Source organism: Odocoileus virginianus, chromosome 6, assembly GCF_023699985.2.
Source record: "Odocoileus virginianus isolate 20LAN1187 ecotype Illinois chromosome 6, Ovbor_1.2, whole genome shotgun sequence".
Classification (NCBI taxonomy): Eukaryota; Metazoa; Chordata; class Mammalia; order Artiodactyla; family Cervidae; genus Odocoileus; species Odocoileus virginianus.
In genome coordinates, this window is record NC_069679.1 from 74,075,448 (window position 1) to 74,091,543 (window position 16,096).

The 16,096-nt window shown below is 36.8% G+C and overlaps 1 protein-coding gene across 14 annotated transcripts in view; it reads left to right on the forward strand.

Annotated features, from left to right (window-relative positions):
* TTLL5 (tubulin tyrosine ligase like 5) overlaps positions 1-16,096 on the forward strand; it is a 315,511-nt gene that overhangs the window by 113,205 nt on the left and 186,210 nt on the right. For 11 of the 14 annotated variants that reach the window (XM_020875764.2, XM_020875763.2, XM_020875769.2 and 8 more), the window contains 5 exons: positions 463-566; positions 3,134-3,261; positions 6,514-6,597; positions 7,170-7,565; positions 15,342-15,529. In XM_020875764.2, the coding sequence (XP_020731423.2) occupies positions 463-566; positions 3,134-3,261; positions 6,514-6,597; positions 7,170-7,565; positions 15,342-15,529 (900 nt within the window). The remainder of the gene's footprint in view (positions 1-462; positions 567-3,133; positions 3,262-6,513; positions 6,598-7,169; positions 7,566-15,341; positions 15,530-16,096) is intronic. The other 3 variants (XM_020875766.2, XM_020875774.2, XM_070469662.1) reach the window with 2 other exon arrangements.

A 16,096-nucleotide genomic window follows, 5' to 3' on the forward strand; every position in this document is an offset into this window, starting at 1 on the left:
CTACATAGCTACTCTAGCTCTGTTGAGAATTTTGTCTTATATAAGTGAAGAATTTATGCAATTTGGATGCTTCTATAGAAGTGTCTTCCACATCTGAGCTTTCCTAATTGTAAACAAATCTCCTAATTGTAACAAAATACAGTGTCTCTGTTGTCATACTTCAAGTGTGACCGCAGACATCACCAAGGTCTTTTTTTTCACAGTGCTACCTGGGTATATAAGTAAAAACATGATAAAAATTTATGTTTATTCTGCAACTCTGAGTTGGACACTTTAAAATATTTCATGAAATGATGGCAAAAAATAATATACCAAATTTATAGGTGGCCAAAGGACATTGAAGAAGTGAATGTCTTTTCTATAAAGACAAATTAACCCAACAATAATGAAACCAGATGATGAAGTGTGCATTTATCAAGAGTCAGTTTATCTTGTTTTTCTTTGGGATTGGGGACTGGATAGGAAACAGAACAAATGGCTGAAAAGAAAGCAAAGAAGAAACTTGAGGAAGAAGAGGAAGATGGGGTGAATTCGGAAAACTTTCAGGAGTTCATCAGACAAGCAAGGTAGAAGACATTCTTCATTAATAAAATAGTATCTTATTCTGTCTTCCACACTGCCCCATTGAATTCCCAATATTCTCTTGTTTCTAACATGAATGTGAGTACAATCACTTGTAAGAAGAGAAAAGGGTTTCATAGCCTTTGTGTCTCCATATCTCAGCCAATTATTGGCAGTTGTCATGGTTTCAGTTATCAAAACACTGCTGCTGGCCATCTGTGCTATATTTCTAGACAGCCTTCAAAGTACACACCACTTAAAGTGCTGAGGGAGCACTTTGGAAATTTGAAGTTAGAGGCTTCTAGTGTTTACTGCATCTGAATTTGTTCCTGACCTACTGATGCAGTGGAGATGACCACATTTTGCCTACATTGAGTGGGTTGAGGAGTTGGCAGTTTTTCAGCACTACGAGGGTTATGCCTAATTTATATAAAATAAAACAAGTCCTTCATGCTTAAGGTTAGCCTTTAGGGATTGAAAATAGCAACATTCAGCTCTCTGTCTTAATACAAATTAGCCAGGCCACTTTGTCCATTTACAGTGTGTTTGCAAAGGAAGAAGTAATAAAGGCATTTAATTTTTAATTTTATAAGACTTGTCCTGGGGAGCTTTTTTCTTAAGTAGAGGGCTGTACAAAACCACTGAAATGAAGCATAAAGCATTTGTAAATCTGCCTTAATTAGTCTTCAGTCATCGAAGTCCCAGTGGGGAGAAAAGCAGTAGGAAATCAGCTCTTTGTTGATTTATGACGTTAATCAGGTGGTGACTTATCAACACCAACATAGTGTGATCTGTGTGTAATACTCTGTACGCACCTAATTATAGCCCCAGGATCATGCGCTTAAACGTACAACAAACAAATACATCATTTTATAGGAGTTCATAATTGTGTAATGTTATTTTGTTGACATTCTTAGGTCTTGAGGAGTATGGTTGATAAAGCAAGTATAGAAAGAAAGCAAGAAGTAGTTTCTTACCTCAACATTATGAAAATAGAAAAGAAAAAAAGGCTGGATTATGTTCAGAAAATGGCTCTACTTTTAAAGTTAAAACATTAATTTCTAATTCTTCCTGGAGATCTTCAAAATCTCTGAAATATAAAAAAAGACACTGAAAAGCAACCTTTTAAGAAATGAAGAGTGTTTCCCCTACCAGGCCTATTTGGATGCTAAAAATTAGTTACATATACTGTTAACCAATGATATAGACTTGGAGATAAAATATTTTAGAACGTATTTACTACTGATTGTGGATTTTGCTGATTGTTGGAAATATGCACTAGCATCAGTTCTTTTGTTACATTTGAGGTGGGACATGGATACATGTGTGTGTCAGAGTTGGCAAATTCAGTTTACCCGCAGGAGTCAGGCAAGAAAACATACAGTATAAAGTGGGCAGAGGGTAAGACTGGAGGTATAGAGCGGTTTATATTTTGGCCAGCCTTAATCTTTCCCTTTTCTGGGAAGGGCCAAATAAAACGCACTGACAGGCCGAGGCAAGGCACTCATCTGTTTGCACCCTTAGCTTTAGATCTATGTGGTTTCTCGGGTTGCTTTCTGGTGGCTCTTTGCTACTTCAGAGACCTTGGAGTTTACCCTGAGATTCATAGAAGCAGTTTCTGGGGTTGTCACTGCAGTGTATTCTGAAGCTGGGATATAGGTTCTTTGTAATGATGCAGGAGTATTTTGCTTATTTGAAGGTCACTTATCTGGAACATTGACAGGCTCCATGAAAAAAATGCAAAAGGCTGTTGAGAAGCTGCTACAGGTGTTAAAAAACCCAGACATAATATGCCTACTGCAAGAATTCTAGTAAACAGGCCCTCTTCTGTTTCCTTATGCTTTTCATTTTGTGGGTGTTCATAAAAAGTACATATATTTTCTATATTTGAAGTTACCTAGAGACTGTTTCAATCTCTATTGTCTAGGTGGTAAGGGAAATCTTCCCTGGATACACTAGTGAATCTCCTTATTTATGACAAAGTGACTCCTTTAGTGAATATACTCCAATTATCTAGAAGTGGTAGGTGGAAAAACTGTCAAGGACCACATAATAAATATTTCAGACTTAGTGAACTCCATGTGGTCTTTATAGCATATTCTTCTTTAAAAATGTATAAGCCATTCTTCGCTGGGAGCCATGCAGAAACAGACCACTGGTCAGCTGTGGCCCAGTCTGTTCGTGGTTGACCCCTGATTTAGAACGTGGCTGTCTGGTAGAACTTCCTATGTTTTAGCTACTGACTTACTTGAAATGTAGCTAATGTAACCAAGGAAATGGATCTTTAATTTTAATTCATTTAAATCTAGATAGTCACATATGACTAATGGCTACCATACTGGACAGTGCAGATTTAGAAAATTCACTGTGAAATAAATAAAACCTTGTTGTGCTTTAAAATTTTCAGACTACTTCATTTATTTTCCTTGTAACTATCTATTAATAGGGAGTTTTTAGCTTGTGCTTTTCATTTCCCCCTTCTTCAGCTTACTCCATTTCCATAATAAAGTCTGATGGAAAGATTTTCCAGAACAGCTTCCTGTTCTGACCATCCTTTTTCTCCCCATTTCAGTGAGGCTGAACTGGAGGAAGTGTTGACTTTTTATACTCAAAAAAACAAGTCTGCGAGTGTCTTCCTGGGGACGCACTCAAAAAGTTCCAAAAACAGCAACAGTTTTTCTGATAGTGGGGCAAAGGGTGGTAAGTATGTTGGTTAATTAATGAAAAATAAGAAGAACAAGTGAAAAAGTGAGATGCACAGAGAAGAACCAAAAATAATATGTCACCTAAGCACTAATGGACTCCAAGGTGGTGAAATTTTGTAGTTGTGGGGGTGGAAGAATGAGGAAGCCTTGTATTTTTGTCCTAAAAATGGAAGAGGGTTATGTTCTAATTTTTTTCCCCATGAAAATTAACAGTAGAGAGTTGTTTTCAAGACAAACTAATAACAGCTAACATTTTGTGAGAACTCACGTTACTGCCTATTGAACATGATCTTATTTTTTTACTTGCAAAAACCGTATGGATTAGGTGCTATTATAAAACTTCTCTACAGATGAGGAAACAGAGCTGAAAGAGGTGGAGTAACTTGCTCAGGGCTGCCCAGCACTGTCCAGGGGAGCAGGAATCTGAGTCTTCCTGACCCAAAGCTTGTGCTCCTAATCTCTGTTCTTCTGCTTCTCCTGATGATTATTTCTCACTCTCGTTAAGTTTTTTGCTTCTTCCAGCTTATCACCATTTGCATTTGGGCTATGAGAATTCTTTGTTGTGTGGGATTATTCCCACATACCTGGTGGGATGTCTCATATCCTTAGTCACAAGCCCTAAATGCTACTGTCTTCCTTCAGTCATTGTGATAAGCCAGTGTTCCCACACATTTCAGAAATTTCTCACTGCTGGGGAACTCCAGGATTGGGGATTTTGAAACTGACGTGGACCAAAATATCCAGCCCATGTCATATGATCAAAAAAAATAGCAGCAACACTCAGTTATAAACAAAGCTTGTGCTTCAAGTGTAAGATTCATTTAAAATCTAGATGGGAGCGTAAGACACAGATAATCAATATACTAATTTTGTAGTATGCTAACCACTAGACTCAGAGAGGTAGACTTCTTTGTTACTCTTCAGGTGATCATAGCCTAATGTGGAAAGACCCAAGACTATTGATCATCTAAAATGTAGGGTGCATTTTCCTGAGGAAGCAGTGTTAATGTTTTCAAAACTGATTAGCTGCAGAGGCTAGTCTACAAAAACCTGTCTAGCTCACTGTATAATTGAATTATTATATTAGCAAAAATCCTCTGAGTCCACCCTCTTCTTTGAGCCTTCCTAAATCTAAGTTCTAAAGAAATTTATTCATCTGTTCATTCATTCCTTTTACATATTTTTTAATAAACACCTATTAAGTGTCGGACATTATGATAATAGTAGTTGCTAGAGAGAGCAGAGATCAGGACTGTCAAAATTCTTGACTTTATAATATTTATTGTCTGCTTGATGAAGTTGTATGAGTAAATTCAGGAAGAAAGTTGATAGAATCTCTGAAAAGATCCTATAACAGTGTTGGGGAAGAGAGACTGAGGAGTTTTTGTAATGGAAAGGGAACTGCGTACTAACCTAGGGAATTGAGGGCCTCGCTTGGCATTCAGATAGTAACTTCTCCCCTGGTACTAATGGGGAAAGCCCTGCCAACAGGTACCAAGAGCACCTATTTGTACAGTTGGATCCTCAGAGATTTTGGGGTTCGTATATTAAGGACTACCTTTATGCAATACAGTAAGTCCCCTATGTAACGAATGAGTTCCATTCTGACAGCGTGTTTGTAAGTCCAGTTTTGTTTGTAAGTCCAACAAAGTTAGCCTAGGTTCCCAACTAAGTGCTAAATAGGTTTATAATACTTGTCACACAAATAATACATAGAAAACAAGCACAAAAATAAAGCATTTTTAATCTTATAGTTCAGTACCTTGAAAAAGTACAGTACTGTACAACAGGGCTTCCTTGGTGACTCAGTGGTAAAGAATCCACGTGACAGTGCAGGAGATGCAAGTTCGATCCCTGGGTTGGGAAGATCCCCTGGATTAGGAGATAGCAAACCACTCCAGTATTCTTGCCAGGAAATCTCATGCATGGACAGAGGAGCCTGACAGACTATAGTCTATGGGGTCTTGAAAGAATTGGACACGATTTAGCAGCTAAACAACTGTACAGCAACTGGCATACAGGGGCTTGTTCGCATCTTTGAAAGTTTGCAACTTGAAGGTTTGTCTGTAGGAGACTTACTGTAACATTTATACCTAGCAATACCAATCAAGATTAACTAGACAGGCAGTAGGAAGGCCTCAGTCAAGGGAACAACATTATGACATTCGATAGTATTTGGACTTGTTTCAAACATGAGCAAACAAATATGTGACAGTATTACCACTGCTGATAGTGGTGGAAAGAAGAGAATTCATATGTCCTTATTCTTTCGTTCTGAAAGATGATCTGTGAAATGGCCTTTCTTAAGTTTTTGTATGAACTTGGCCCTTGAGAAAAGATTTTGGGAATATTTCTCTAAGTATATGATTAGCTCTGGCTTTTCTATTTCAAAATTCTGTAGTAGGGAAAGAACCTGATTTATTATGGTGGAGATTTATGTTATTAGAATGATTTTCTTATTGAATATACTGATTAGTAAGCAAATTCACTCAACTTACTCAAGGAAAACAGAGGAGATTAAGACAGAGCTGTTGCGGTATTCAGGTATCATGCCAACAAATACTGGGGCTGTTATTTTCATCTCTTGTTAGTTCCCTGTCCATATGTATTGTGACTTCTTTGCTCCAGTGTGTGCCCCCAACCAGTTTGGTCTCTTAGTTCTCCAAATTTGAATTCTTGACAGAGGCATCTTACTGCCCTGGCATGTGTGCTAAGTTGCTTCAGTTGTGTCTGACTCTTTGTGACCCTATGGACCATAATCCGCCAGGCTTCTCTGTCCATGGGATTCTCCAGGCAAGAATACTGGAGTGGACTGCCCTACCCTCGTCCAGGAGATCTTCCAGACCCAGGGATCAAACCCACGTCTCTTACACCGCCTGCATTAGCAGGCGGGTCCTTTACCGCTCGCGCCACCTGGGGGGACGCCTCTCTACTGCCCTCACTTATTGTCTTTCCCAGGCAGGTCCTAGTTCGTCAGCAGTCCATGGATCGCTGCCCTGGGTTTCCGTATGTTTGCCTGCTTCAGTCAGCTGGAGCTGGGGTTGGGGCTAGTTTGGAGTCATTTGCTTGGTATCCCACTCACCAGGGATATGGACACAGCCATCCTTGGAAAAGTGCAGTGAGAAATGCAATAGTTCTTGGCACTGATTACTAGTTGCGTTATATACTGGAAACAAAATTATGTGTAGAGTGGTGCTCTAGTGTTTGATTAGTGAGAGAACCTAAGCTCAGTGTTTATTTATTTCAGATCACCCTGAAATGATCGAAGAAGTGAAAATAAAGCAGCCCAAACAGCAACAGACAACAGAAATTCACTCTGATAAATTATCTCGTGAGTGACTTCAAACCTGCATAGATTTGCTATTCTCAGATAAATCTCTTAATAAAAAGAAACTCATCAGATATTAAATGATTTTAGGGCATGCAGCGTTACTCCAGAAAGCTCATTTTCATTGTTTTTCCTTCTGTGTTAGAATTTCCTTTTATCTACCTGTTAACCTGTTAACATCTTTCTGAGAAATTTTTCACTCTCTTAATGTTTAAAATTCTGAGCACTGTTTCTGGAAGGGTGAAAATCAGAGGGAGAGGAGTTAGCTTTCATTACCAGAAACTTTGTCCTGATGCCCTGACGTTTATAAAACACCCGTTCTGGTTGATGGAGATAGTCGCCATGCCAGCTTTTAACAAGGACTAGAAATGAACTATTTCTAATGCCAGATTGTCTCAGTGGGCAAAATTCATTAAGTCCATGATGAATGCTCATTAAAATTTATATTTTTCATAGTATCTGTTTCATGCTAAGCTTAGTTTGATGTTTAAAAATGTTCATGTTTACATATAGAGACTATATGTTAGTTTTTCCTAACGTGATCTGTTTTTGTTTGTTTGTTTTTATTTTAATAGGATTTACCACTTCAGCAGAAAAAGAGGCTAAATTAATCTATACCAGTTCTCCTACTTCTTTCTCTGGCCCTGCTGCTCCCCTTCTGCAGAAAATTCCCAGCACCCACTTCTCATCTGCTGTCACCAGCTCTGACCTCTCCCCAGGGCCAGGTCTCCATTCTGTATCTCAGGTCCATCCAGCTATCCCCAGCATGCCTCACCAGCCAGCAGTTTTACTGAGCACAGTCCCTGACAGTGCTTCTCTCTCCATCCATCCTGGGACACAGAACGTACCAAGCCCCGCTGGCCTGCCACGCTGTCGATCAGGCAGTTACACCATTGGCCCCTTTTCCTCTTTCCAAAGTGCTGCACACATCTATAGCCAGAAACTGTCTCGTCCCTCTTCAGCAAAGGCAGGTGAGTGAGAAAATGAAAGGGAGTCCACAATGTCAGGTCCTCCCCAGCCCCACCAAAAGAAGAAGGGCGTCTCTTCCCTTTGCTTTTTCTTTTGAAAGATAAAGGGACACAGGCTGTGACTAAGGAAAAGTCTTGCATTTGGTCCAGTGACATTCATTCACTGATAAGAAAATGCAGTGCTTTCTTTTAGGTGCTGAAGATAAAGAGATGAATAAAATAGGGTTTCTGTTTACTGGGAGCTTACAGTGTGGTCAAGAGATAATTATGATATCTGTCTTTTTGTTGTTGAGTTGTAAGTGTTCTTTATATATTCTGGGTACAAGTCCCTTGTCAGATACTTGATTTAGAAGTATTTTCTCTCATTCCATTGTTTGTCGTTTCATTTTCTTGATGCACAAAAGTTTTTAAAATGAAATCTAATTTATTTTTTCTTTTGTTGCTTGTGCATTTGATATCATATCTGAAAAACTATGGCCTAACCCAAGGTCACAAAGATGTCTGTTTTTTCTAAGAATTTTATAGTTTAGGCCTTTTATCCATTTTGATAGAATTTTTTATGTGGTGTGGCATAAAGGTCTTAACATCATTCTTTTGCATGTGAATATTTAGTTATCCCAGCACCATTTGTTGAAAGGGTATTATTTCCCTGTTGAATTGTCAAGGCACTCTTGTGAAAAATCATTTAATCTTAAACGTAAGAGTTTACTTCTGGAATCTCAGTTCTGTTCCACTGATCTATATATCTGTGCTTATGCCAGTACCACGTTGTCTTCATTACTGTGGCATTAGAAATAGCCAATATATATTTCTATTTTCCTTTTTTAAATTAATTTTTATTGGAATGCAGTTGCTTTACAATGTTGCATTAGCTTCTGCTGCGCAGCAGAGTGACTCAGTCATATACCCACATATATCCACTCTTTTTTAGATGCCCTCCTAATGTAGGTCATCACACAGCATCAGGTAGAGTTCCCTGTGCTACAGCAGGTTCTAGTTAGATATCTGTTTTATACATGGTAGTGTATGTATGTCAACCCCAATCTCCCAGTTCATCCCATCCCCTCTTACCCCTTTGGTGTCCAAACATTTCTTCTCTATATCTGTTTCCCTGTTGCTGTTTTTCAAATAAGATCACCTATACCATTTTTCTACATTCCACATATATGTGTTAATATATGATATATATTTGTTTTTCTCTTTCTGACTTAACTTCACTCTGTATGACAGTCACTAGGTCCATCCACATCTCTACAAATGACCCAATCTTGTTCTTCTTTATGCCTGAGTAATATTCCATTGTATATTTGTACCACATCTTCTTTATCCATTCCTCTGTTGGTATAGATTTAAGTTGCTTCCATGTCCTGAATAAATAGCCAGCATATATTTCTTAATTGGCATCTGATTTCAAATGAATGAAATGGATATTATAATATGAAATTTGAATCAGAGATACTAAATGGTCTATTTTAATGTCATAAATATAAATATGTACAAATATGTGTATTTCTGCTAATTCTGAGTGATTATTCTTATGATTTAATCTTCTAAAATCAATATAATAATACTCAGTTATGTTCTGATTTAAATTTTCTCTCCCATATGAAAGAAATTCAGTAAGGTCAGTGTCTCCAATACCTTGTGTTATCATCAGAACTTCTTTTTTAAACCTTTCTTTTTCATACATTTCCCAGAGAATGGTAAGGAACAGAAGAAGCTAGTCAGTTTGAAAATATTTCCTGATTTCCATTGTGATTTCTTTCTTGACCCATGGATTGTTATTGTTTAATTTTCACATAGTTGGCATTCCCTGGTTTTTGTAATTGCCTTTTAGCTTATTTCCACTGTGGTCAGAAATCATACTCTGAATGGCTTAAACAGTAGTGGACAATAATATATAGATAACAATATATAGTTGACTACAATAATAGTCTAAAGGTGATTGGAGTCAAATTTTTCTGTGGTCATGAATAGTTTTGGAATGAGGTTAAGATATTATTTAGACTTTTTCATGATATATATGCTATATCATGTTTCAGGGGTCACCACTGAGAAAATTAAAATATGAAAACTTAAACATTTGGGAAGAGAAATGAATTGGGCCTGGGGAAACACCTATAGACATGGAAGTGCAGAAAACACAAAGCTTAGAAAATGCAGGAAATGGAGACTTAAAGATGGTAAACCAAGTCCTAATATATGAAGAATCAAATGAATATAAATGGACTGAACTTGTTAATGTCGGATTGATTTTTTTAAAAAGTCCAACTATATGTTGTTTAGCAAAGAAAGGCACTTGTAAAAATAAGGACATCGAATGGTTGAAAGTAAAAGGATGAAGAAAGAAATGCCAAGAAGTCTTAAGTTTAAATAATATCTTAACCTCATTCCCAAACTGTATTCATCATTTTAGCAGATGCAGAAAAAGAGTTTGATGAAATTCTGTACTCATTCATGATAATAATTCTCAGAATGCCAACCAGAAAAAAAGTGGTATAGCTATATTAATATATGCTAAGTTTACTTAGTGTGAAAGTGAAAGTTGCTCAGTCATGTCTGACTCTTTGCACCCCATGAACTATACAGTCCATGGAATTCTCCAGACCAGAATACTGGAGTGGGTAGCCTTTCCCTTCTCCAGGGGATCTTCCCAACCCAGGGATTGAACCTAGATCTCCTGTGTTGCAGCTGGATTCTTTACCATCTGAGCCACAGGGGAAGCCCTAACTTAGCATATATTAACTTATATTAGGCTTTAAGAGATAAAGTTTTCTTAACAGATACGGAGAGTAATTACATAAAACAGAAAGTTTGGTTCATCAGAAAGATAACAGTTTTAACTGCGCCTAACAAAATAACCTCCAAATAAGTAAAACAAAAATCGATACACCTACATGAGGAATCTGTAACTCCCACTATGTTAATAGGAGATTTCCAATGATTTCTATTACTAATAAATAAAGAAATTTTATAAGTCAGCAAAGAAAGACGGTTTGAAGATATCATAATGGAAATAAATGTAAAAGTTTTAGAGTTGAAAGATAATGAAAAAACTTCCATATTTAAATGTGTGGAGAGAAATGAAAAACAGTATTTGGAGGGACATTTACTACCTTAAATACTTATATTTGAAAAGAAGGAAGGCTAAATATCTGATCTCAGATGTTATAAAAACAGCAATATTATAAATCTAAATAAAGGAGAAAGAGAAAAGATATATTAAAGAGCAAAGACAAAAGTAAAAATTACAAATTTCAAAAATAAAGTAGAGAAAATGTCAAAGCCAAAAATTATTTGAAAAGCCTAAGGTGGTGGAGCAACCTTTGGTGAGATTGATCAGGAAAAGAGAGAAGACATGGATAAATGATATGAAGAATGAAAAGCACACAGAAAATACAAATTAGCTTAGGTGAAAAAAATATTAGAATACTGTTAACCACTGTGTTCCAATAAAATAGAAAATCTACACAGAATGGATAATGCCACCAAAAGTATAGCATAAGTAAAATTGGCTCAAGAAGACAAAGAAAGCCTGAATGATATTACAACGGTTAACATAACTTCTACAATAATTTTCACAAAGAAAACTTGAGCCCCAGATGATTTTTATAGATGAATGTTGACAGTCTTTCAAGGGAGTGATAATTCCAATCTTAAACTCGTCATAGAGCATGGAAAAGAAATAATGATCCTTAAATAATTCTGTATGGCTAGTTTAATCTTGATAGCAAAACCAGTTATGGACAGTATCAGGGAAATTACAGACTAGAATCATTTACGAACACAAATGCAAACATTCTAATCAAAATATGAGCCAACCACATCCAGCAGCAAATGAAAAAGATAAGATCCCATGAACAAGTTTATCCAGGGAATACTAGAGGGTTTAAAACAGTAGAAAATCTATAAATGTCATTTGTCACATCAACAGATTAAAGGAGAAAAACTGTATTCATCATTTTAGTAGATGCAGAAAAAGAATTTGATAAAATTCTATACTCATTCATGATAATAACTCTCAGCATACTAGGAAGAGAAGGAAACCCTCATTATAAAGGTTATACACCAAAATCTCACCATAGATGTTAATGTAAATGGGGAGATACTGAAAGCATTCCCTTTAAAAGAAAGAAGAGGATGCCTACTAGCTTTGCTTCTATTCAGTGTTTTACTGGAGGTCAGGATCCAGCATAACAAGATAAAAAATTAAAAACATAAGCATCAAAAGGCAGGAGTTAAAATTTGCTTACTTATTTACAGATAATATGTTATCTATGTAGAAAACTGAAAATAACTATAGATACATTAGAAATAATTATTTTAGCAGTATAGATGGCTATAAGATCAATATTAAAATCTATTAGCAACAAAGAATTAGAAAACTTGTTTTATATTGTGGTAAGACATACATATTGTCATACATGTGGTCAAGAAGCAACAGTTAGAACTGGACATGGAACAACAGACTGGTTCCAAGTTGGGAAAGGACTGTATACTGTCACCTTGCTTATTTAACTTATATGCAGAGTACATCATGAGAAATGCTGGGCTGGATGAAGCATAAGCTGGAATCAAGATTGCTGGGAGAAATATCAATAACCTCAGATATGCAGATGATACCACCCTAATGGCAAGAAAGCAAAGAGGAACTAAATGCCTCTTAATGAAGGTGAAAGAGGAGAGTGAAAAAGCTGGCTTAAAACTCAACATTCAGAAAACAAAGATCATGGCATCCAGTCCCATCAATTCATGGCAAATAGATGGGTAAACAATGAAAACAGTGAGAGACTTTATTTTCTTGGGTTCCACTGCAGCCATGAAATTAAAAGATGCTTTTTCCTTGGAAGAAAAGCTGTGACAAACCTAGACAGCATATTAAAAAGCAGAGACATTACTTTGTCCACAAAGGTCGGTCTAGTCAAGGCTTTGGTTTTTCCAGTAGTCATATGTGGATGTGAGATGGACCATAAAGAAGGCTGAGCACTAATAATTGATGCTTTTGAACTGTGGTGTTGGAGAAGACTCTTGAGCATGCTTTGGATTGCAATAAGATCCAACCAGTCAATTCTAAAGAAAATCAATCCTGACTATTCATTGGAAGGACTGATGCTGAAGCTGAAGCTCCAGTAGTTTGGCCACCTGATGCAAAGAGCTGACTCCTTAGAAAAGACACTGATGCTGAGAAAGACTGAAAGCAGGAGGAGAAGGGGATAACAGAGGGCAAGATGTTTGGGTGGCATCACTGCCTCAATGGACATGAGTTTGAGTAAGCTCCAGGAGATGGTGAAGGACAGGGATGCCTGGCGTGCTGCAGTCCATGGGGTGGCAAAGAGTCAGACGTGACTGAGTGACCGAAAACAGAGACATGCATAATATAAAATTTACCATTTTGTCTATTTTTAAGTGTTCAGGGGCATTAGTGAATTCACACTGCTGTACAACCATATCACCACGAAATGATGTTTTATAAAACATGTACATAAAGACTATAAGCTGTCTAGGCATAAATTTAGGGAAGACTTATAAAGAAAATTTTTAAGGCTTTGTTGAGAGACAGAGAAAACGTAAATATATAAATAGACTGTGCATGGATGGAAAGACTTAATATCATAAATGTTTTCATCAAATTTATCTCTGAATTCAATACAATTCCAACCAAAATCTCAACAGTTGTGTTGTACTTGATGAGGCTCTTCTAAAACAATAATGGAAAGGCAAAAGACCAAGGGTAGTGAGAACCTACTGAAGAAGGAAAAATGGTGGATGAATATCTTAATAAGGATATAAAGATATGATCATTAAGAAAATACAGTATTGGAAAAGGTGCAGAGTGACCAGTGGAGCAGAATAGAAAGTTGGAAGCAATCACAAATAGATGAAACTTTGATATATGACAGATGGAAAAGGATGCATTTTTCAATATATGGTGCTGGGACAACTGGTTATCCATACAAGAACAAAAGTGAAATTAGATCCCTGCCTCATACTATCCATGTAATCAATCTCAGATGCAAACTTTAAACTCTAGAATAGATTAGAACATCTTTAATAACTTATGGTAGGAAACAAAAGTAAAATCATAAGCAAGCCTCCTTCAGAAAGAAAAAAGGACAACCAATAATGGTATCAGAAAAGAGGTAACATGCTCAACATCATTATTAATCAGATGAATATAAGTGAAAACTACAGTGAGATCTTCCACCCTCTTAAAAGAGGGAAGAATTAAGATATTTGACAATACTAAGTGTTGGAGGGGATATTGATCAGCAGGAAGGCTTGTATTTTGTTTGTGGTAGTGTAAACATACTGTTTTGTTGTTATCACATAAATTTTTAAATTCATATACTCTCTGACTCAACTTCTAGCCACATACACAAGAGAAGTTCTTCCACACATGCTCTAGGACATGTACGCAAGAGTGTTCACAACTGAACTGTTTACAATAGCAATAAGCTTGCAATAACCAAAATAACCATCAATGAGGAAATAGAAAAATAAGTTGTAGTGTATTTCCAAAATGGAATACCTCGCACCATGTAAAGTTAATGAATTTCAGCTATACTGAGAAAGGATAAATATTAGAAGTATGGTATTAACAAAAACAAGTCCCGGGAAATTACTACAGTAAGATATCATTTTTATAGAGCTCAAAAAAGCAAAATTAACTTGTGTTTTAGGTATGCCTACACACACAGAAATGAAGACTAAAACTATATTTTAAAAAAAGAAGGGGATGAATGATAAGGGGAGATTAAGAATGAGAAAGAATCCATGGGTTGATACATGTTAATATGACTTAGGTAGTCAGTTCATTATATGTTTTATGACTTCTCCATCTATTGTAGATAGTATTTTATATGTGTCAAATAATATAATAAAGCAGTGTCATCAAATTGTATATACAAGGATGATCATGGTTATACAAGCATTAATAAGACAAAGGAAGCACATAGTGTTTCCACTTTTCTGAGTTTTTAATTTTTTTCCCAGTGAATTGTGTGACTTATCATAGAACAAATATGAACCTTGATTTTTTATTAAATAATTTCTTTTTGCCAAAATTTCAGTGCTCAAAAACAATAGATTTCTCTGATATTATAGTTGAAAGAAGAAAATTGAAATCTGAATGAGAAATTAATTGAAATTTGATAATATAGGATTAGTACTGTTTTTCTAAATAAATTCAGTTTTGCTTTTATCCTTCTTTATCTTTTTGAGCTTTGTAAGAAGGATTATGGGGCTTCCCAGGTGGTGCTGGTGGTAAAGAACCCACCTACCAGTGTAAGATATGCAGGTTCAGTCACTGGGTTGGAAAGCTTCCCCTGGCGCAGGGCGTGGCAGCCAATTCCAGTATTCTTGCCTGGAGAATCCCTTGGACAGAGGAGCCTGGCGGGCTGCGGTATAGATGCTTTGACAGTGGATGCAGCAGACTACTGACAAGTACTGTCACAGAATGATTTTCAAGGCTGCACTTTTTTTTATTCATTAATTTCAGGATCAATTATTCCCCATTACATATGATGAAAATTCTTTTTTGTGTGCGAAGGATTCATATTATGCAAAAACATAGTTATGGATGCATGTAACAATTTGGTGATAGGAAGAGATCCTCGGGTATGATAAGGGTATGCTTTTACTTTTGTGAGCTTTTGAAGATAGTTCATTGTTCCTCTTGTTGTCAAAGATCCCTGGGATTCAGTGAAATATCTATTGGTTGTCATCATCCTAAGTTTTTCTAGTCTTTTTTCCTAAGTGGATGAAAGCTTTTCTCTTTAGCAGGTTCTTGCCACCCAAACAAGCAGCATTCAGGAGTGGCCAGGACACAGAGGGAGGGAGAAGACGGCGCTTCATACAGCAGACGGTACACCCCAAGCATGGTCACGGCCGAACTTCAGCGGCTGGCCGAGAAGCAGGCGGCCAGGCAGTACTCCCCTTCCGCTCACATCAGCCTCCTCACCCAGCAGGTATGGGCAGTTTGGGGTGTCACGGAGCTTTTAACCAGTGGATAGGAACAACTCCACAGTACTCTGTCCTTCCCTGTCTTTACTAATGTCCATATGCTGATGCTTATTGAATGAATGTTAGTTGGTTTTTTGAGCTAAAGAATGTTAGCTAAAAGTGTTCCTCTTCAGCTTTAAAGAAAGGATTTCTGTCACAGGTATTGCATAGTTAAGTCTGCTGCTAGCTGTGATGTACTTATTTCGTGGACAAATAGACTTGAATGTTCAGTTGTAAATATACTTTTAAATGATCTTTAAAAATAACTTATGTCGTTGGTAAAATTTTCCAATGAGTTTTAGTCTTATAAATCTTTTTACCAGAATGCCATAACATTACCTTTTACTTTTTTTCTTTTAACTGTACTACCTTTCATCTCTTGATGTCAGGTTGTTTTCTGGGCACTGATTAATGAGTTATTTCAATAAGCCCTCACCCAAACTGTATCATTCTCCCCATTTTACAGATGGGGAAAACTGAAGCTAAAAGAGTGATGTAATCAAGGTCATCCAGCAAGCTAGATGGATATTGGA